The sequence below is a fragment of the Lytechinus pictus genome, chromosome 1 (assembly GCF_037042905.1).
Source record: "Lytechinus pictus isolate F3 Inbred chromosome 1, Lp3.0, whole genome shotgun sequence".
In the NCBI taxonomy this organism is placed as follows: Eukaryota; Metazoa; Echinodermata; class Echinoidea; order Temnopleuroida; family Toxopneustidae; genus Lytechinus; species Lytechinus pictus.
Window position 1 is genome coordinate 4,468,647 of NC_087245.1, and position 24,155 is coordinate 4,492,801.

At 34.8% G+C, this 24,155-nt stretch overlaps 1 protein-coding gene across 1 annotated transcript; it reads left to right on the forward strand.

Annotated features, from left to right (window-relative positions):
* The first annotated feature begins 510 nt into the window (after nt 1-510).
* Nucleotides 511-20,686, forward strand: LOC129256112 (G-protein coupled receptor GRL101-like). The gene is made up of 14 exons (XM_054894396.2): nt 511-626; nt 2,407-2,632; nt 3,658-3,798; nt 6,513-6,620; nt 7,167-7,335; nt 7,506-7,577; nt 8,091-8,162; nt 8,635-8,706; nt 9,036-9,107; nt 10,226-10,300; nt 13,668-13,739; nt 16,757-16,828; nt 17,362-17,439; nt 18,125-20,686. Exons 1-14 carry the CDS (start codon nt 537-539, stop codon nt 19,233-19,235), a joined length of 2,430 nt encoding a protein of 809 aa, XP_054750371.2. The 5' UTR covers nt 511-536; the 3' UTR covers nt 19,236-20,686.
* The last annotated feature ends 3,469 nt before the right edge of the window (nt 20,687-24,155 follow it).

Here is a 24,155-nt window from a genome sequence, read left to right on the forward strand (position 1 = left end):
TAAACTTTTTAAAAAGTTGTTTGAAAAGTTTAAACAATTACAAAAAAGTTTGAACAACTTGTTGTTAGAGTGACAGGCTTAAAACAATATACAATTTTTTTACTGTGTATGTTTAAAAGCCAACAACACGAGTTGCCTGTTGTTGTTTTAGCTTAGTTACGGTGCGTATTATTTTAGTGAATATTTGCGACAGTTTTATTTCTCAATGTAGCTTGGATTACAGGTGCACGCCTTTTTTCGAAGCCAACCATATTTTCACAATTTCAAGTACATTTTTAACATGTACAAAAAGAAGATTAAAAACTAGAACATGACTAAAAGCCCGACCTACTTTCATTTTGGAGTACTGATTCATAAACACCTCGATCACAATCACACGAAGTCGATACTTTTTTCTTTCTTTTTTATTAATATAAAATCGCGTATATTACATTTCTGTTTCCCTTATTTAGTTTCCAATACTTCTAATAATGTGCATCTCATTCTGTTCTATACTGATATTAGAATTAGGGCTTTGCGACTGCAGTAGTGAGTATATGACGACCATAGTTTCACCCGGCTTTCCCGATCATTATCCCTCTCTAACACACAAGGAATGGACTGTGGATATACCTCAATTTTACAAGGTTTGTTACAGGATAATAAAATATATTTTCTTTCTCTTTCCCCTTATATTCATTTTCATTATCGCTTCATAAATTTAACGAATCTTTACTGCCTGTCATTGTATTTTCCTGTGAATTTGGACGTCAATAATTGATATCCAATTGTCTTTATTCTGGGTGATTTCAAGTTTAGCTAGTGTTGAGCTTATGGTATTCTGTGTTAGGTCGATGTTTACACGAGTATAACGCCAAACATAAAATGAAGATAGCAGTCTGAAAAGCCACTCACTGGGCATTGAGCTGTCAATTTTGTGATCTAGATCATTGTGTAAATTCAGAATAGGTTTTGGCGCTAGGAAACACAATCTAAATTGTGCTTTAAACACCAACACCGGAAATGAACTCACCCACTGTATTGCACTGGAATACATTCTTAGTTTTTACTTGAAACTGATGTTGCTGCTTCAATTACTTTTACTTCTATTATTCTACTACTACTACTACTACTACTACTACTACTACTACTACTACTACTACTACTACTACTACTACTAGTACTACTACTACTACTACCACTACTACTACTACTACTACTACTACTACTACTACTACTGCTACTACTGCTACTACTGCTACTACTACTACTACTACTACTACTACTACTACTACTACTACTACTACTACTGCTACTACTACTGCTACTACTACTACTACTACTACTACTACTACTAGTACTACTACTACTTCTACTAGTACTACTACTACTACTACTACTACTACTACTACCACTACTACTACTACTACTACTATTACTACTACTACTATTACTACTACTACTACTACTACTACTACTACTACTACTACTACTACTACTAGTACTACTACTACTACTACTACTACTAGTAGTAGTAGTAGTAGTGCTACCACCACTACTACTACTACTACTATTATTATACTACTACTGCTACTACTACTATTACTTATACTACTACTACTACTACTACTGCTACCACTACTACTACTACTACTACTACTACTACTACTACTACTACTACTATTACTTATACTACTACTACTACTACTACTACTACTACTACTACTAGTACTACTACTACTACTACTACTAGTACTACTACTACTACTACTACTACTACTACTACTATTACTTATACTACTACTACTATTATTATTACTTATACTACTACTACTACTTCTACTACTACTACTTCTACTACTACTATTACGAATTCTACTACTACTATTACTACTATAGTACTAGTAGTAGTTCTACTACTGTTACTTCTACTACTACTACTACTACTACTACTACTACTATTACTACTACTACTACTACTACTACTACTACTACTACTACTACTACTACTACTATTACTACTACTACTACTACTACTAGTACTTATACTACTACTACTACTACTACTACTACTACTACTACTACTTCTACTACTACTTCTACTACTACTACTACTACTACTACTACTATCATGCCACTCTACTCTTAGTTTTACTTCTATTCCCGCTACTACTAAGTAAAATGTATTTCAGAGATCAAAGTAAGAGTAACATACCCTCTGTGATAGGAGTAAGATTGAAATCGTAAAAATATTAAACTAAATAATTACTGAAAAGGAAGGTGCCATAAACCACAGAATAAAGTAAAGGCACTAATATGTGATAAAGCATCATTAATATATTGTGTTTATAAAATTTCCTTTCTCTTGAAAGGAATATAACCTTATACCCCTTTCACTCCTTTCACGTTTTTATATTTCTGTTTTAGGTCCATATAGTCGTCAATGTTCTCTCTGTTGAACGTGTATGGGACACACTCACATTGAAACATAGCCCACTTGCTCTCCCACATGATGGTATTGAATTTCTATTGGTCAGTGCCAATGTGACGTCATTGATTTTACCTTCTGGATCGGTAGTGATCGAATTCTGTAGCGATGACCGTGTGGAAGATGATGGCTTTGCGTTCGATTTCCGACTTATGCCAATACGCGGTAAGTATAATGCATGAATCATACCAAAAGGAACTACCCGGGGAAGGGGTTCAGGATTGTTTAATGACTACTGTTTAAACGTTTAATTGTCCACCCCAGAAAAACGTTACTTTGAAAAAAAAGAGAAAAATCAAACTAGCATAACACTGAAAAGTTGATCAAAATCGGATGTAAAAAAGGAAAGTTATGACATTTTAAAGTTTAAAGTTTTTATTTTTCACAATACAGTGATATACACAACTCAGTGGCATGCAAATGAGACAGACGATGATGACCATCACTCACTATTTCTTTTGTTTTTTATTGTTTGAGTTATACAATATTTTATTTTTTTCTAAACAAATTTGACAATAAGGACCAACTTTACTGAACCATATAGTATTAAACAATACTAATTCCACATTTTCAGGGAGGAATTAATCGTTGTTTCACTTGACAATGAGGAGAAAATCATAATATTTCATGTTTTATATAATAAAATACAAAATGAAAAGTGAGTGGATGGCGTCATCAGTCTCCTCATTTGCATACAGACCAGTATGTGCATAATAACTGTTTGTGAAATTAGGCGAAACTTTAATTAAAATGTCATAACTTTCTTGTCTTGCATCCGATTTTGATGAAATGTTCAGTGGTATGCCTGTTGGATTTTTCCCTTTTTATTGAAATCAACTTTTTCTCGGCGTGGACTTGGCCTTTAAAATAATGTTAACTACGTCATGGCTCCTGCATTCAGTTATTTCAGTTTACTGAGATATAATATAATTTGAAATAGTTTCATATTCATGTAAGAAGGCATTTATTTTGATAGTCTTTCGATCTAAAATGTTAGGATGATGACTTTTGCATAACGTGTGCAAACATAATGTAAATTTCTTAATTTTCTTTGAAACCTCAATGTCTTGCCCTTTTCAGCAATATATTTGAAGGTGGGATAGTTATGATTTAAACAGAGGTCGATATCACTGCTTAGACGCGTGCTTTTCAAAATTAAATTTGTAATTTTATAAATCATATTTTTGTAGATGGCAATAACATGTCATGTGAAAAGATAGCTGAGGACACGGAATTCGCTTGCTCATCTGGAATGCAATTCGTCGACATCATCGCAAGGTGTGATTGGAAAGTTGACTGTCATGATGTTTCAGACGAAGTCGGCTGTGGGAGTGAGTATAAGTTAATAGAAATGAAGCAAACGTCTGATATATCGATGCAATTTTTCATTTGTTTGTATTTCCTGTTTTCATTATGTATGTCTATCCGCACTTTCACACGAAAAAAAAATCGTAATTTGAAAGATGATTCCAGTGAAAAATAAGATTAATGACGAATATTTAGCACGTGTGAAACCAAACTAGAACATGATTAGAATCACGAACGCTAATCACAGTCACCACAGTCACGATTACAATAGCAATCATCATTACAATGATGATTTAAGATTCACGTGTGAAAAGGCCCTATATCATTCTAAGAAGTCAAAATTCATTTCATCTAGTATAAGTGTATTATGGCGCAGACGTCCAGACGCTTCCTTCCAGTAATATACATACATTTTTAAACTCCAAGGGTAGCAAACAATATCTATTAGAACAATGCTAAAAGTAAGGAAGATTATTGGGGGATGTGAAAATAGTCAGGGGCGGTGTTCGACCCTTTCGAACGTGGGCGGCAAATCCATCGAAAATTTCAAAGTCTGCATGTAATTTTTGTTTTAATGATAAAAAATATATGCTGTCATTGCATCTCGTTCATTATTTAGGAATTCGATTGCATGTTTGTTACATCAGTAATTAATCCGTTTCTATTACAATATCAGATGAAGATATTTATATATTATATAGATGGTGATCATGGTAATTGCGGTGATGGTGCAGATGTATATTTTAATGTAGTTGGTGGTGGTGGTGATGATGATGATGATGATGATGATGATGATGATGATGATGACGATTGTGATGATGATAATGGTAATGGTGGGATAGTGGTGTTTGTGATGGTGTTGGTGGTGGTGATGACGATAGTGGTGATGATGATAATGGTAATGGTGGGATAGTGGTGTCTGTGATGGTGTTGGTGGTGGTGATGACGATGGTGGTGATGATGATAATGGTAATGGTGGGATAGTGGTGTCTGTGATGGTGTTGGTGGTGGTGATGACGATGGTGGTGGGGATGTCGTTGGTGCTGATGGTGGTGATGGTGATAATGATGAATATGATGATCAAGTCACATATATTTTTATTCATTTTACTGGGGTGTATCTGTCGGAAAGAACTATTTACATAGAGACATCATCATCTGACGTCACTATCTAAAATATATAACTCACACCAATATAACTGTATATAAACCCGCTGTCATCTTGATTACAGGTTAATGTCATAATGCCCTAGCCTTATTTGGTCACATGATCTGCGCTTTAATAAGTCAGTGTAATGATGGTACATTATTGTACACTGTTAGGAAATTTCTACTTATAAATTAAAAAATTCCTGCAGCAGAGTCTCGAGAGCACCTGTAATCTTACTGCACTGTGTAATCTTACATGCATTTGTGTGAAATTACAGAAAATTTGTATTCGGTGTATGTAACCTTACAAATTTATTGTAATAAAACTGTTTCACCCTTTTCTAAAATAGACCTGTTCTGTAAAATTGTAGAATATCATTCCTGTTATAACAATTTACAGAATGATTTGGTAATTTCTCAAGTTCTGTAAAATCTGTTTTTATATATATATTTTTTGTCTTCTGTAAAATCTTTTGTTTTTTCTCGCAGTGTAGATAGCTTTCGCTTCTGATAGAGTATAGTGATACGCGCTATACAGTGCGTATCCAAAAAAAAGTTTACACTTTGAAAAAGCCCTTGGAATTAAAAAGATATACAACATGTGGGTAATTTTTCACATATAATCTTGGGTTTGGGTCTCATGTATCCAATGAAAGTAAAAGTTTTGATAGAATGTTACACTTGAGTGAGTACTGTCCATTTTGTAAAGCTCGCAGAAATCTGTTTGCGCAGAAATGCTCGTTTTCACGCCTGTGTCAAGGGGAAAGGGCGTAATCAAACTTACCCTGCGAAACATTTCTCATATATTTCTCTTGCACTTTTAGTCATTTGAAATAAAAACGGATACATTCAAGCATTTTGTAACAATTTTGCCACCCAAATTTCAATTTCAACACTTAATAAGCACAGCCTTTACCCTTTTTGTGCCAGCTGGATCTGATGACATAAATGAATCTGAACAAAAGTTTATATCAGACATCTCCGCATTTTTTCACTAAGTTCTTATCATTTAAAATGGGTTTACATTTCATTTTTCATTTAATACTTGCTTCTCTACACTTTTTCCAAGCTGGAAAATGATTAACAAAATGAAAATAAAGTCTAAGCCATTTCATGTAAATCACAGCTCAATGTAAAGCAAATATCGTCACGATGGCCTCGGTGTGTCGGGGAGTGGGTTGGGGCGCAATGCACTCTTCGAAGTGTTTTGGGCAAGGAAACAAGTTAAAAAAATGTAAAAGATATCTTCAAATCAATTTTACTAGCTAAATTCCACGTGTTCTTCATGATTAAAGTCTACTTTTATTCGCATAACTATTTCAAAGTTCTGTGCAAATAATTTTTCACTAACTTTTCAAAAGTAAGTGGTGCTCACTCAAGCGGAAATATTTTTCGACAGTTATATCGTCATTTGCTTAAATGGATCTGTACCAATATTAAAATGTGGAAAAATCTTCAGGATATTACTAATGTTTAATTTTACAGGATTTTTTTCTAAGTGTAAACTTTTTTTTTGATACGCACTGTATAAGAAAATATTATTATTATCGTATAATATATTGACGTTTTGCTATGACTACTCTATGCAGGTTGTCCATCGAATGTCTACCAGTGTAAAGGGAGTAATATTTGTCTCCTGATGGAGTTCCTGTGTGATGGTTGGTCCGATTGTCCTCTAGGAGAGGATGAACAAAATTGTAAGGAAATATGAGACTTCATTTCTTTTCTTCAGTTCCCAAAAGTGGTGATACCTAATGTCATTAATCAATTTATGTTAAGTTGCGATGTTCCACAGGTTATATGTATAATATCATGCGAAATATACTCCCGACTTGTGTATGGGTGGGTGTGTGTGTGTGTGGGAGAGAGTGTGCGTGTGTGGGTGAGAGAGAGAGTGTGTGTGTGTTTTAAATAGAGAGTTTGTGTGTGAGCGGCGTGCGCACTACAGAGTTTTAGGGAGAGAGAGGAGAGGTGCGCTGTGTGTGAGGGTGTGTCTGTGTGTTATAGAGGGTGGGTGTGTGCGTGTGTGTTTCCGTTGGTCTATCTCTACCTCTCAAATTTTAGGTTAATTTTTTAGGGATAGGTACTTGATTTATATGAGGTTGTGCGTAGGTACATGCGCAGGTGTGTGAGGTGTCGGTAAGCAAATTTGTGTGTGTTAATGTGCGAAAAAATAGTAATTGTAATAGTTGCCAAACATTGCTGTTTGAAAACTAAAATCATTCATATTTTCATGATACGAGGTTCCCTTCAATGTCCCACCGGATACACGTGTGGCCACTTACCATATAATATCAAGTATGAACCAAGACACGACTGTGGGCCATCAGACTGGTTACCTTTCTGGGTTAATGCTTCAAGTGCCTGGAGAACAGACTATGGTAACATCACCGCTAAACTTGCAACTATTCTGTGAGTATTTTGTGGGCTACAATTCTCAACCTGCTCATTTTGACTTTATCCAGCTTGTACATTTCTTTCTTCTCAGTTACTGATTGTTTACTATATATCCACCATCTATGTGAAGATGTAATTGGTTTTAGAAGATAATTGAGTTATTATTTTGTTTGTTTCAATTGTAGCAACCTTCGGGAAATTTATCATAAAACGTTGGAAGTTGGAACATTTGTCGGTCTTCCCAATCTTAGCTTGCTGTAAGTTACCTGTTCTTATCTTAATTTATCACCATACTATATCTTGGCACAGACTCTCAGCAGGCAGCAGTGTATTCTTGAATATTTACAAAACTCAAGGTTTCGTGATTCGGTTTGTCCAACTACGTCCATGTAAGACCCACAGTCTTGTCCCTATGCCAGTTTATTCTAAATTAGAACCAGGAATGGAATTTTATTACAATCACTGCAATAAGTGTAGATAAAATGCCTACATCACATTGCCCTTCGTATCATACATTTCCAATAGAATTATTCAGATTTCGATTCATTAATGATTATTTTTTTTAATTTCAAATGATATTAATTAACGTAAATGTCAATGATGCATCATGATAAACATGCAATCAATTACTAATATCTATGAGTCATAAGTCATAATTATGTAAGAATAAAATGATATTCTGCACAATAATTTAAGCCTGATGGAAGGGAAAATTGAATACATAATAATGTATTTCTTCTATTATCAATTTAATGTTTCATTCCTATCAGTGATATGTCACATTGTGGATTAACACATCTAACCCCTGGAGTTTTCGATGGCTTAGTCAGACTCAAGAAACTGTGAGTGCTTCATCCTCATCCTTCATCACGCACGATTCTGTTTCTAGCTATACACCTTATTGGCGCCTCCTTCCTCTTAATCATACTCATGTGATTAATTTCATTAATTAATTAACAAATCTTACTCCTGTTGCACTCTCTTTTCCTCTCCCCTCCCTCTCCCACCCTCCTCCCCCTGGGAATTATTATCATATTTTTTTTTAAATAAAAAAAAAATCGCTAGAAAAAGATGGTAATATTGTTCCAGGAAAACTTTGACAAGAAAAAAAAGGGCTTATGAAGGTTACTTGGTTTCATTTCTTGGTTTCATAACTTGTATACTTTTTGCATTTTTTTTTATTGAACCGAAATATCACTATATTCTAAATTATGTCAAAGTCATTACATTTGAAATTATGTCCTTTAATTACTCATACGACAAATGTTGGTGATCATAATGTATGAAATTAATTGTTTAGTTCTATCTTTACAGAATCCTGGCGCACAACAAAATAACTTTCCTTGAGGCCTGGACATTTAAAGGTCTTTCTTATTTAAATTATTTGTAAGTACATTTTCCCTTCTCAAACATTTCCAAAAGCAGAAAAATGAAAGAGTCGAAGTTCAAGAGGCATAACCGTATTATGAGTATAGCCATAGTATATAGTATAGTTAAGTGTCAGTATAGTGGCAGTAGTAGCTGTGGTATAGTAAAAACAGTCTTTACTTTCATTATTTTGCCCATATTCGCCTCACGTTTTAAAAATGTACTCGCTCCATTAACATGATTAAGTGTGATTAAGAGTGAATGTACATGAGCTCGTACAGCAATCGTCCTTCTGTCTGTTGAATTAAGTTTCTTATTTCTATTCTAAACTCTTCTTTCGTTCAAAGGTACTTGGAATTAAACGCGATTCATGAATTCAGTGAGGATGGTTTCAAAGGCCTCGCCCGTATAAGATCTATGTAAGTAACGATACCTTAACCTGTTGATTGTAATACTTTAATTTCCAGCGTTTTTTTTTTTTTGCTAGATTTTACTCTGAATTAATTTGTGTTGCATGTAAGTTTGGCAAATCGGCTCTTGGAATACCAATAGATTTATAATTTTGGTGGAATAGACGTATGTCATTCGATTTAGAAATTGTTGAAATCAGTATCCAAAGAAGTCGTTGTCTGTTGTAGTGTATAATCAACTCCCATGCAGCCTTCGGATTTGGAATATGCGTATTAAAACGTATCTATGAGAAAGAATAGATTTACAAGACAATCAATTTTGCGAAAATTACCAAATTTATGAACGACTATCAAGTCCAAGGATTCAAATTGTTATGTTATAGTCTGATATTTGAATTAACATGCAACATTTATAGCCATAGCGATGTCAGATTTCTTTACGCAAAGAGATTGTCATGCAGAGTATACATGGTATATAGCAAAATGAAAACATTATTAACTCGTTCACACATAATGTATTCGAAAATGAAAAATTTGTTTATAAACCCCCGAGACTTTCCCAGCAGCAGTAAATCCATGAAATTTTGACAGAAAGACATTGATTACACTGATAAACAGTTAATTCGGCCGGGAAATGCAATATATCAACTCTCTCTCATTAGATGGTTTACTGACTTTATAGACCTACAAAAAAAGGCTTGGACAAAGATATTTTCATTTGCGACTTTTTAAGGTTGTTCATAAAGTGTGGTATGTTAATTATAGATACTACAAAAACACACAAACATGACCTAATACGCACAGTCACATCCTGACCCTCATACACGCATAATATCTTACACACATATCATAAATATACTAGTATTACTTACCTTTGTATTGCTGTGATTTAATGATGAAGGTTATTATTGATTGCTCGCAATACAAAGAAAAAATTCACTGAGAAAAAAGTATATTCGAGAAAATTGTTTTCCTGATTTAAAAAAAATATATAATTATGATTACGTTTGATTATATATTTGATGGACATAAATTTAGGGATCCATAAAAGGCATCTATCAGAGAGCAAGGCTATTTCAAACTGTCTACAATGAAGTCTAAGAAAAAAACATTCCTTTTTTATGCAGAGACTTGGAAAACAATACAATAACTCATGTCAGGGCTGGTGCCTTCAAAGATGTTGGTCAAACACTCGAACGATTGTAAGTATTCATCGTCATCATCAGCAACTAAATTATCTTCTTATTTCTCAATATATTATAAGTCTTGTTATCAGTGTTATCCTCGTCCTTCCCATGTCATTAGTTTGTTATTTAATTCTTCGTCTTCTTGATCTTCTCTTCTCCTTCATCACCTTCTTTTTCTCCTTTCTTTCCCTCTCTTTTATCATCATCATCATCTTCATCTCCTCCTCCTTCTTCTTTCACTTCTTTACTTTTGTTCTTCTTATTTGTTTTCCAAAGGTATTTTTTTCTTCTTCTCCATATTCATAGTTTTTTCTTCCTTTTATTCCTTTCCTCTTCTTTGTCTTCTTCAAATGTTGTTTAGGTGAATTATTTTTATTTGCCACAAACATTATTCGTTTGTTATTTCAATCATTTCATTTATTTCTTCTCTTACATTCCTTTTACGAGCAGATGGTTCACTTGAACTTGCATCTATCCTAAAACTTCCTATAGCAATGTATAATAAGATGTGTTTTAAGATGAGATTATTTGTAAAAAAATTAAATTGCACTTTTGGACCCATATCACCCACACGGGGTCCGACCACTTGACCGAAGGCCCGCGAGACCGATTTTTTCCCCTTCATCAGGTGCCGAGTGGTTTATATAAGGCGCCTCGTTGCAGCGGCGTATGCCTGTTATCAGAGGGGGCAGAGCCAAATATTTCCCGGTACTCCGTCTAGAATTAGTGACATAGCTAGGATTTCAGTTTAGGGGTGGTAGTGAGCACGGGAAGCGCGCTTCCGGGGGGGGGGGGGTGCAGGGAGTGGGAGTGTCCCCCGCGAGAAGCGTGAAAGCTCCGACGTTCCTGTGAATCGTTCCTTGTCTGCTCCCGCTCATCTTAATACGTCCTCTGCCTGTTTTCGGGGGGGGGGGGGGGGAGGGTAGAGCAAAAATATTTCCCGGTAACTAAGTCCAGAAGGATTTCATTTTAGGGGGCTGTAGTGAGCACGCGAAGTGGCGAAACACCGTGCGCGCGAAAGGCGCTCCCTATAATGAAATTCAAGCAAAGCCACTGATTTTGGACTTAGTTACCGGAAATTTTTTTTGATCGCCCCCCCCCCCTGATAACAGGCAGAGGACGTATTAAGATGAGCGAGAGCAGATAAGGAACAACTCAAAGGAACGTCGGGCCTTCCGCGCTTCTCGCGGGGGGGGGGGGGTACACTCTCCTCCCTGCACCCCCCACCGGAACGCGCTTCCCGTGCTCACTACTGCCCCCTAAACTGAAATCCTAGTTATGCCACTAATTCTAGATGGAATTACTGGGAAATATTTGGCTCTGCCCCCTCCCCCTATGATAAAAGGCACCTGTTACGCCGCTGCAACGAGGCGCCTTAAACCACTCGACCGCGGCACCCGATGATGGAGGGGGAAAATGTCGGTCTCGCGGGCCTTCGGTCTTGCGGGCTGTCACCTATCACACGCCCGGCCTTGGATAAAAGAAAAATTGATGCAATTTACTATCTTTTTGTGATTCTATAGGACATATTTTCCCCATTATCCTCAACTACTTCATAATCCAATTCTATCATAAACCGCATTTTTCCCTATTAACCAGATTTCCGAATCAAATCCATTTGATTAATCGAATTAATTTTATTAATCTGATTATCATGTAGCTATACCATCCTGATAAATCGATTTCACTCTCCTAAGACGTGGTGTATCTTTAAAAGAAAATCACCCCATAGTTTATCCCTTATGTTATTATGACTATGAGTCTACCATACTGAAGAAAGGAGTATCGCGGATCAATAATTGATTAAAGATCTAAAATTTGTTTTGAAATATATATCTTAGATTTCGTATGTGCTGCAAGGACAAATGACAAATCAAAATAACAAAATTTCCCTTCCAAATACGTGCTGAAATAAAAATATTTAATATATATATCATTTAATTCCCTCGTATTTATGTATAAATTTTATGCTACAATTTTTGTCCAAAACTCTACAATACACTCTCATTATACTCGTCAAAGCAATCAACTTCATCTACCCTTTGCTCGATCAACTATATCTTTAAATTCCTTTAAAACTTGTTTTCCTAAGTTATGGAATAACCTCCCCTCTGATATAAAATCCAGTTCAACTCTTTCTAGGTTCAAGAGACTTATTAGAAAATTATTAACCTGTGTTTAAAAAAACCTTCAGTCAATTATTTGTTTTTATCTCATTGAAAGTCCCCCTCCCGGCTGTTGCATCGGTGTACTTAGTGTAATTATCATTATTTATTGTATATTTTCAGTGTACATTTAAACTCGATGGCCCCTTTTTATAAGCTCTGCTTTCTCCGGGGTTACCAAACCATCATTCTATTGTTATATTTGTATGTATTTATTTGATTGTTTGTACCTGATGATGGTTGAATAAATAAATTGAATTGAAATATTTCAATATTCATTATTTTGTTGATCAAAATGTCTCATTTCTTCATTGAGATGTGTACTCGATTTGTCACGCGAGCTTTGAAGTTGTAGGTTGAAGAGTATAATAGGGTGAATCTGACGATTATTTTTCCACCCACCACACCAATATAATTCTTTTTTGGGATGAAATAAATGCCACACGGGATTTACACTAATACAAAAATGTTTAAAATTTCTTTGAACGTTGTCTTTTAAATAAAGTTTTCAATAGAATTGATAAAATTTTGTTTTTAGTTGACAAGCAATATCAGATAGGTCTTTGATCGAAAAAGACGGTATTGTTCACACTATTAAATTTGGAAAGTTAAATTGATTTTTGAAATTGAAATTAAAAATTATTTTATTCAGACAGGTATAAAATTAACATTCTCTGGGGGAAAGATAATAAATAAATAATAATAATAAATGACTATGATGGTGATGAAATATTAAAAAAAAATTATGTATTGAGTAAGAAAATTGAAGTGACTTATTTCATGGTATATTACTTATTCTCCTTGTTTAATGCGACCCTCTCCGCCCCCCCCTCTGTCTTTCGCTCTCTCTCTTTCCTAAACCCCGTCTTTGTTGTTCATGTTGTTGTTGTTGTTCTTCCCCTAAATTTAATTAAGCCATTATTTGGGGGGGGGGGAGGCAAGCACTTAAACTTAATTTATATTTTTTTCACAGCTGTAATCTTGTCGTTTGTTGTTGTTGTTTATTTAGGCTTTAAAGCGCATACCATTCAAATAAGAAGATGTATCCCAATCTCTAATATCTATTTAAGTTTCTCTCCCAGAAATGATTTCTTTACAAATTTCCTCTTCTGCTCCTCTCGTTTATGTATATTGTCTGCTTAACAATCTTATTCTTTTTATGTTTAAATTTGTCTCCATGATTCGTAATCCATGACGTCATCACGGTAACACTAAAGCCTACTGCATGGAAACCTAATGACTTCAGTTAATGCTTCAATGTTTACTGGCTTACGAAACCTACAGAGGATGTAAGTAACATTACAACAAACTTTAAATAATAACAGACATAAAACATAATACATACAAAAACGTAAGATGAATGAAAAAAAAAATAGTTCTTCGGATATTCAAAAATTTCGTCAGATATAATGAGAATTATATACATGTATATAAAATCGTTTCAATTACAAGTTTTAACATGATGATATGTAGTTGAGGGAAATTTATCAGATCATTTGCTATTTTGCGCGAGTATTGTTAAAAAAATTATACTTATAATTATTGCGCGAAATGACTTGATATAAATGTCTTCGAATAAATAGCCTAAAATATTTGTTTACATAGATTACAATGAATAATAATTTCATTCTTTTTTTTTTGTCTCGCATGCATAGCAGAGCGAGACTATAGGCGCCGCTTTTCCGGCGGCGGCGGCGGCGGCGGCGTCAACATCAAATCTTAACCTAAGGTTAAGTTTTTGAAATGACATCATAACTTAGAAAGTATATGGACCTAGTTCATGAAACTTGGACATAAGGTTAATCAAGTATTACTAAACATCCTGCCTGAGTTTCAGGTCACATGACCAAGGTCAAAGGTCATTTAGGGTCAATGAACTTAGACCATGTTGGGAGAATTTTTTTCAAAATCTTAACCGAAGGTTAAGTTTTTGAAATGACATCATAACTTAGAAAGTATATGGACCTAATCGCTAGAGGGTATTCATTTGTCTCGCAATCTACTATGGTCAACAAGGAAATTCGTGATCACTCTCGCAAAAAGTGTTCACTGGCTTTCTAGGAAATTCGTGATCACTCTCGCAAAAAAGTGTTCACTAGCTTACAAGTTCACGAGCTTTCGAGTGCCGCTGCAACTCTTTATCAAGTGACGAAAATTAGGTTGGTTGGTTGGTGTTGGAGTTAAGTTGGCGCTCTTCAATCTGGTAGATTATCTGCGCTAGGTCGTTTCCGAGTTAGTTGCTTAATTCCCGCATCAATGTCCTCGGCGTTAGACTAGTCTGACCTGTCATATAGCGAGGTGCAATATAATTATGATTAGTTACCACCATCATTAATTCAGGATGACTTTATAATCTGCATTTCTTCCCAATAATGTTGCTAGATCTGATATTGGCTTGTTTAATTATGCAAAGAAGCCTAAAATTAAACAAGCCAATATCAGATCTAGCAACATTATTGGGAAGAAATGCAGATTATAAAGTCATCCTGAATTAATGATGGTGGTAACTAATCATAATTATATTGCACCTCGCTACATGACAGGTCAGACTAGTCTAACGCCGAGGACATTGATGCGGGAATTAAGCAACTAACTCGGAAACGACCTGGCGCAGATAAGTATACCAGATTGAAGAGCGCCAACTTAACTCCAACACCAACCAACCAACCTAATTTTCGTCACTTGATAAAGAGTTGCAGCGGCACTCGAAAGCTCGTGAACTTGTAAGCTAGTGAACACTTTTTGCGAGAGTGATCACGAATTTCCTAGAAAGCCAGTGAACACTTTTTGCGAGAGTGATCACGAATTTCCTTGTTGACCATAGTAGATTGCGAGACAAATGAATACCCTCTAGCGATTATTTCAATCCGCAATAATGAACCTATTTAGTATATAGACCTAGTTCATGAAACCTAAGTATGAGCTTAATCAAGTATTAGTGAACATCCTGCTCGAGTTTAGGGTCAATGAACTTTGGTCAAGTTGGGGGTATTTGTTGAATTACTATCATAACTTTGAAAATTTTTGGATCTAGTTCATGAAACTTGGACATAAGTATTAGTGAACATCCTGCTCGAGTTTCAGGTCACATGACCAAGGTCAAAGGTCATTTAGGGTCAATGAACTTTGGCCAAGTTGGGGGTATTTGTTGAATTACCATAATAACTTTGAAAATTTATGGATCTAGTTCATGAAACTTGGACATTAGGTTAATCAAGTACCACTGAATATCCTGTGCGAGTTTCAGGTCACATGACCATGGTCAATGGTCATTTAAGGTCAATAAACTTTGGCCATGTTGGGGGTATTTGTTGAATTACCATCCTAACTATGAAAGTTTATGGATCTAGTTCATAAAACTTGGGATACAAGAGTAATCAAGTATCACTGAACATCCCCTGTGAGTTTCAGGTCACAAAATTAAGGTCAAAGGTCAGTTAAGGTCAATAAACTTAGGCCATGTTGGGGTAATTGTTGAATTGCCATCAAAGTTTATGGATAGAGTGAATGAAATGTGGACATGGGTGTAGTTGACAAGTCTTAAGTCACCGTTCAAATGTCATTTATGGTCAATGAATGTGGTATTATGTCATTATATGAATGGTGTTTTTGTGAATGATTATTTTATAGTAGTTTTCAAAGTTAGTACTGCTGCTATATTAAATCGCGTAATGCAGGCGAGACTGCCAGAGGCGTTCCACTTGTTCTTGATTATAATTTCTAATGTCACTTCATTTAATATATGATTTTTTCCCCACCCCCCTTCTGTCTTCCCCCTCTTTTGTCTTAAGTTATACCCGTGTTTGTTTGGTTTTACATACTTACGTAGTCTCTATGTGATTATTAATTGTGTAAAGTTATGTTTAATATATAAGTATTAATGATCACAGCAAAAATGATTTCTATACTGAATCACAATTGAGGTAGGCATAAAACCTAGAAGGCTCAGTCCTGGTTTTAATCTTGCCCACCTTTTTTTCATTTTTTATGCTGTTTTATTTTTAAATAATTTTCTTTCTTCTCGTGCTCTAGATGTATTTTGATGTTCATGTTCTATATTCATGCTACTGTTATTGTTTTTATATGTAATTTTTAATGTAAATGATTTGGAATTAAAGATTGAAATTGAAATAAAAACCAATTCCTTTCCATCTCTCACCCCTCTCCAGATACAAATATTTCCTCTTTACTGTGTTTTCTCTTTAGAAAAAAAAGAAAGAAAATGTTTCACTCTGAATAATTAAATCGTCAAATTTCATTGTAAGCTTACTCCCTCTCTCATATGGCATTTTATTGTTTTAAACAGAAATTTTAACAACAATCATTTAAGGTACATTGAACCGGGAGCCTTCCACAATCTATCTACTGTGACTGATTTGTGAGTTTTTACCGATTTATTCAGTCTGTGTGATTTATTTGCATTTTTTTTTAACACATGTGATCATCAAGATGTTATTGTTATTAATCTTTGTAAACAACAAACGACGATTCTTGATAAAGGGGGCTAATTTACATAGTTGCATCTAAAAAACTTCTAACAATTTAGTTTTTGAGAGATAACGCAATTACATGCATTTGCTATTAAGTGTATCCTCCATTTCCATAGATATTGATAATGTTTGAAAAAAAAAATGCTCTGAAATTTTGTTTTCTTTACTGATGAACTAATATGTAGATTATATACAAAGTATCTCAATTTATAATTTTCTTTTATGATACACATTGTCATTGTATCTCTTCATATTTTTTCTGGTGGAAATGGAATAAACATGAATCTGAAATGAATTTTAATCGCGGTGGTACTATCCTCAATCACCAGTAACAATAAAGATCACGCGTATACGGTTGGATTGTCCTTCTCTCTAAACGTTTTCTTCTGTTTTTGCCCTTGTTCTTCCTCTATTATTTTAGAGTAATTTCATCGCTAAGTTCGGAACCATACCTTCTTTATCCCGGTATATTTGATGGACTGGATTCCTTGACGGCTTTGTAAGTACCTTTCAAATATATTTTTTATATTCATGATTACATCAGTGGTTGAGTCGAAGCAATATTGTATTGACCAGGGGCCGCGGAAGCGGGGGGGGGGTGCTGGGGGCTTCAGCCCCCACTTTTTTTTCCAAAACCGTGTACAAAAACGTAAAAATTACCATATGATTGTGATTTTTTGCAGGATCAGCCCCCCCCCCATTTTAAAAACCGTTCCGCGGCCCCTGTTGACTTATGCCTGCATGACTGTCCATCTTATTCACATGTATTTAAAGGTGACAATTTTATCAATATAGGGTACATGGAACTTTCATATTCGACACTCTCTCTGAATTCTTCAGGCAAAAAGATGCAGCTGTTAAAAACAAAATACTCGTCGGTTCAGTATAAATGTAGAACAACTTGCTTGTCTAGTGCAGTTGACTCTTGTCACGATTTCACGTGCAGCCTCTAAGAAGTGGTTTCAATATACCAATCATTATCTGATTACTAGTACAATCCGGTTAATGGACTTGAGAATTTAATGGGCATGATGGGCAAAATATACAAACAGAAGCATATTATGCTCAGATTTCCTACACGAAGTCACTGATGAATAAAGAACTGTCAGTTCGATAACTTTTGCTGTTTAATTAAAAAAAGTTTTGAAAGTAATGTATGAATTTTCTTTATCCTTGCTTTATAGATATGTGTATGATCAGCGTTTATGCTGCCTGTTACCGACTAGCGTTGTTTGCGTTGTCCAAAAGCCTGCTCACCCTCTCTTCACCTGCCGTAGAACCTTTCTTCAGAACACAGCCATCAAGGTTTTCATATGGATCCTTGGTTTGAGCGCCCTCTTCGGTAACATCTTTGTCATCACAATGAGAATCAGAAGCCGTTCAGTGACAACGGTTGGTAAGATACAGTCCATGTTCATCACTAACCTAGCTGTGTCTGACTTCTTTATGGGAATCTACATGGTACTCATAGCAGTCATGGATATCTACATTGGGGAATCCTATTTCTGGGAAGGTCGTGCTGATGAATGGCGCACCAGTGTAACTTGCCAGATTGCAGGATTCCTATCTGTCCTTAGCAGCGAAGCATCGGTCTTTCTCCTGACCTTGATAACAGCTGATCGTTTCATTTCCATAGTATTTCCCTTCAGCCACCACCGCCTTAGTACCACATCTGCCCGTGTTGCTCTTATTGTCATCTGGATAGTCGCAATTTCTCTCAGTCTTATCGGTGTCCTGCTGAACAATGTTATACCCGAAGCATATGGTCTCAGTGATGTCTGCGTTGGTCTCCCATTCATCAGGAAATCAACGGACATCTCTACTGTGATTGACCAACGTTCATCTGCCCAGTACAACACTGTGATCTACAATATTGCATCAGGATCCACAGTCTCGACATGGCAGTTCTCAATTTTCCTGTTCCTTGGAGTAAACCTCTTAAGCTTCATCACTATCCTCTTCTCTTATATCATTATTTTCATCAAGATTCGTCTGGATCAGGCCGAAGTCGGTCGCAGGGCAGAAGCTTCTAACGAAATCAAGATGGCCTTTAAGATGTTCTTGATCGTTGGCACCGACTTTTGCTGTTGGATGCCCATTATCATTCTTGGTATCCTCGTCCAGACGGTCGGGGTCGATGTTACACCAGATATCTACGCCTGGTTGGTGGTGTTTGTTTTACCAATCAATTCATCACTCAATCCCTATCTATACACCATAATTCACATGTCATCGAAGAGATCTGCAAATGAGAAGAGCAAGCAGACGGTTATTAGCATGGTTACCCGTGACTAGGATTTAACACAATGGCACTAAGAGGTACAGATAATTAGGAAAGGGCGCCTGTGGTCCATGGAATCCCCCCCCCAAAAAAAACAGAAAGAAAAAGAAAGAATTTTATGAATAAAATTTAAAAACAAGAGAAAATGGAAAGAAAGGAAAGGTAAAAGGGTGAATTTTCTGAATATCATGTCAAAATTTATTACGAAATAAGGCTGGGGGTGGGGGGGGGGGTCAGTATACGCCAATGCTCAGTGAATTCGTTCCGATATAACAAATACTAACTGTGTTGCCTCATTATTATTATCGGTGAATATTCAACGTGTTCTTGTATCTATGGAAAAGGAAAAAAATATTTCATTCTTATTGATAGCTTGATTGATTTTATATCGTATAGATATCCAATTGTATAGACCATATTAGGCTTAAAATGTCGTATATGTCAATATTGTTTATGAAATTTCTTACATTATTTTCTGACTTTTCAGTTCAAGCGTTTTTCTCATGTATCAAAATGAACAGTTAAATAATTCAATATAAAACATAACAAAAAGTTGTTCATGAAATATTGGAGTAAATTGGTTATTAATCTTAGATACATAGACGAAACCGATAGCTTGATTACACATCGTTATATATAAGAATTGTAAGAGCAATTACATTCGTTTATTTAGTTATTTCCTCTTTAAGGATATTCATAGCGTAAAATGATTAAGAATATTCCAGAATGTCTCAGTTAAGCTTGTTAGGCATGCTATTTAATAGGCTGAGTAATCTTTGTTATTTCTGGAATGTAGACAATAAGGCCTGCCTGCAGTGAAAAGAACAATAGGATTAGCTATGTTGTTTGTTGTTAATGTTGTTAATTTCACTGAGGTCATTCAAGAATTTCTAAAATTAGACTGCTCTAGAAATTGGCAGAATGTTCTTTTTGTAGACAATACTAGAAGCTTCCAGAATAGTGAATAATTTGTATATAAGCTGGCAGCTTCTTCAAGGACATCATCATATCAGATCAGAACTCAGAGTTTCACTCCAGACTTTATGTCAGAGCACAGTTTACATGGTTTATTTCGAACTGGAATACAACATTTATCTTCTGTGGAATTATTTGCACGCCATCAATGAACTGTTTGCAGATACTTTGAGAGAGGAATTCTCAGTTCTCATCAAGATCATCAAGCTGTTTTAATGAACGCTTTTCAACCCATGGATTGCTGAAATTGATTGTTAATCATCATCAACATTGTCTTCACAGACATTGCAACTCGTTACAGTGACTTTTGTTATTCATCGTGCTTCAACATCAATTTCATCATCGCCATCATTGTGAACTTTAATTAAAGGAATCTTCGCCAACTGACTTGGATTTTCATTTGGATTTATATCATAACCTTGGATTGCACATCTAACTCTTCAAGATATGTAAGACCATTGTTTATTTTTGTTTTGTTGAATGATCTATTTCCTGTAATAAAAGAAAAGGAAATCAAATTTAAAACTAAATTTTCATTGTTATTTGTTGCAGTATCGTAACAACATAATGTAGAAAACATTAGAAATGACACACTAAAAAAGAAGCAGAGCTTGTAGAAAATTTAGTGCATCTGAGATTCAATACCATTTCTAAGTCATATAGTCAAAATAAGAATTGTATATACTGTATATAAAATTGTTGACCATTATACATTGCCTTGGAGAAAAAAATCAATTTAAAAACAGAGGGCTTTGAAAATAAATAATGTTTTTAAAAAAGACGAGAAAGGAAGCAAGCAAGAAAGTAAAGATTAACAAAAGATGGAATGTATATAATCATATGTGAAGAGAAGGATAGCTCCACGTGTCAAACATTCATTTTTGAAGATTGAATAGCAGTTGTATATTTAAAAAAAGTATTGGATGTACTATTGTAGAATTAATCGTATTAAACGTTTTTTTTTTAAGGGAACGATCCTTGGAATCAATTTAACAGATTGGTGAATTTAATTCCAGTGTGGTAGGTCCATGGTTCCCATAAATACTACTGTTTTTTTAACTTTTGGGGCAAGGGATGTCCGCAAGAGCGTAGAATGAAATTGATCAAATTGCCTAGCGGGATATGAATGTATTTCATGATCTTGTGGAAAAAAAGGCATAGATTTTTGTCAGCGGAAACATGAAAATTCCTAAATGCCAGTTATACAATGCGTATCAAAAAAAGTTTACACTTATTAGAAAAAATCCTGTAAAATTATACATTTGTAATATCCTGAACATATTTTCACATTTTAACATTAGTCCAGGTCCATTTAAGCAAATGACGATTTAACTGTCAAAAAATATTTCCACTTGAGTGAACACCACTTACTTTTGAAAAGTTAGTGAAAAATGATTTGCGCAGAACTTTGAAATAGTTATGCGTATAAAAGTAAACCTTAATCATGAAGAACACGTTGAATTTAGTTAGTAAAATTGATTTGAAGATATCTTTTACCTTTTTTAACTTGTTTCCTTGCCCGAAACACTTTGGTGAGTGCATTGCGCCCCACCCCACTCCCCCACACACCGAGGCCATCGTGACGATATTTTCTTTTGTGAGTTGTGATTTACATGAAATGGCTTAGGCTCGACTTTCATTTTGTTAATCATTGTCAAGCTTGGTAAAAGTGTGGAAAACCAAATATTAATAAAAAATGAAATGTAGACCTACTTTAAATGTTAAAATCTTAGTGAAAAAATGCTGAGATGTCTGATATAAACTTTTGTTCAGATTCAGTTATGTCCTCAGATACAGCTGGCACAAAAAGGGTAAAGGTTGTGCTCACTAAGTGTTAAAATTTCAATATGGGTGGCAAAAAGGTTACAAAATGCTTGAATGTATCCGTTTTATTTCAACTGACCAAAAGTGCAAGGGAAATGTATGGGAAATGTTTCGCAGGGTAAGTTTGATTTCGCCCTTTCCCCTTGACACAGCGTAAAAACGAGCATTTCTGCGCAAACAGATTTCTGCAAGCTTTGCAAAAATGGACAGTGCTCACTCAAGTGTAACATTCTGTCAAAACTTTTACTTTCATTGGATAGATGATACCCAAACCCAAGATTATATGTGAAAAAATTTCCCACATGTTGTATATTTTTTTATTCCCAGGGCTTTTTCAAAGTGTAAACTTTTTTTTGATACGCACTGTAGATATCTTTTATCTTTAATATTTCATTGTAGAAAATAAAGTGTCGGTATGAGAACAAAAATGAACATTATGTATAATATATTATGAGGATTCGTTTTTTGTAAAAGAAGCGTTCTATTCCTTTTTGAGGTCATTATGAAAGTTAAAATCCCTGAAGGTTTTCATAGTCTTATAAACCTTTACCACGGAATACTAGCTAGTGTACATTTTTATTTTTATTTGCCAACCGTTTCAAAAGTGACATGGTTTTTATGACGTACGATATTTTATACATTTATCTAGTTATTGTGACCGGGTGGGTGTTTAATAAAGCTGTTCGTAAGTTAAGAGCGACTTTAAGAACGACTGGTGATCCTTTCTTGTGGTAAATGGTAGATTCATTGGCGATGGTTTAGAGCGTAAAAAGGATCACCAGTCGTGCTTAAAGTCGCTCTTAACTTACGAACAGCTTTATGAAACGGACGCCCGGTCACAATAACCGGATGTTTTGTAAATTAGTGGCTGATTTTGCTGATTATCCGTACTGTACAAATTTCACACATATTGCAATCATTGTTTAAAATTTGTTTCTATTCAACATCAATGGATTATCGCGTCATTCATTTCATATTACTCAAGATTTATCAATTTAATTCATTTTCATTCCCTTATTTTCATTAAATTAAACCATTTAATGTAAAGTAAATTAGGTTTATGGAATGTTCAATATTGTAAATGAATCTGTAAACATGGAATTGAATATAATATTATGATACACTATTTTTCATGAAGTCGGACTCATTCAGTCCTGAAGATTGTCGCAGAACTTAGTGGAGTGTGTGTCACAAAGGTAGGGCCAATCATATATGGTGACAGTAAAAAAAAAACTTTGAATAAACCGTTCTTCTTTAACAAAACAATACCGCGATTACCTTAAATGAAATACATGCATGTATTAATAAATAATTGACGTAACATTTATTCACATTCCCTATCCCTAATATTAGAAGCTATAAAATAAATGAAGAATGTACTCCTTTCAGAAATATGTATCTTTTCGAAAATCGAAAATCAAAAGGATATCTAGAAAAATATCAAAAGGAAAAAAATATATAAATATTTAAGCAAAATAGAAACTATAAACAAAAAGCAAAATGGTTCACTTGGAGGTTAACCCTCATCCCATACACCTAGTAAAAACACGTACACACGTCAACAAATTGTGACGTAAAAAGTTTATTGCAGTACGCAACCTCAAATCTACGCAACACTGTGACGTAACAATTGTAAACTTCGCGCAATGTGCGCACGCACTCTTAAATTAACATAGGCAAACGCTGATTGGTTCAAAGTTCACCTAAGAAACGTTGTTAGGAGATCTAAAACCACCGATGCAGTTTTGATTACAGAAGAAGGAAGAGCCATCTCGAAAACACTGATAGTGAAGATCTTCGGTAAGTATATTTTATTTAATACAACATGTATTTTATTTTCTTGCAAGATTAAGTGTCTTCATTAATTAATACGTCCTGGCCTGGGCCCCGTTTTACAAAGAGTTTATGTTGATTTCGATCAACCGTAACTATGGAAAGCCAGCAACGTCAACATCTAAAATGCATGTTGTTCAAAATATTATCCAACTATGATGTTTATTTATACAGTCACTGTTTTCTTGACAATTCAGATAAGCTTTTTTCATAGGACATTGTGCAAGTTTCACAAAGAAAAAAAAATTACATTGATGGATTTTCTATTATACTTGAGGTTGATCGGATCAATCGTAACTCTT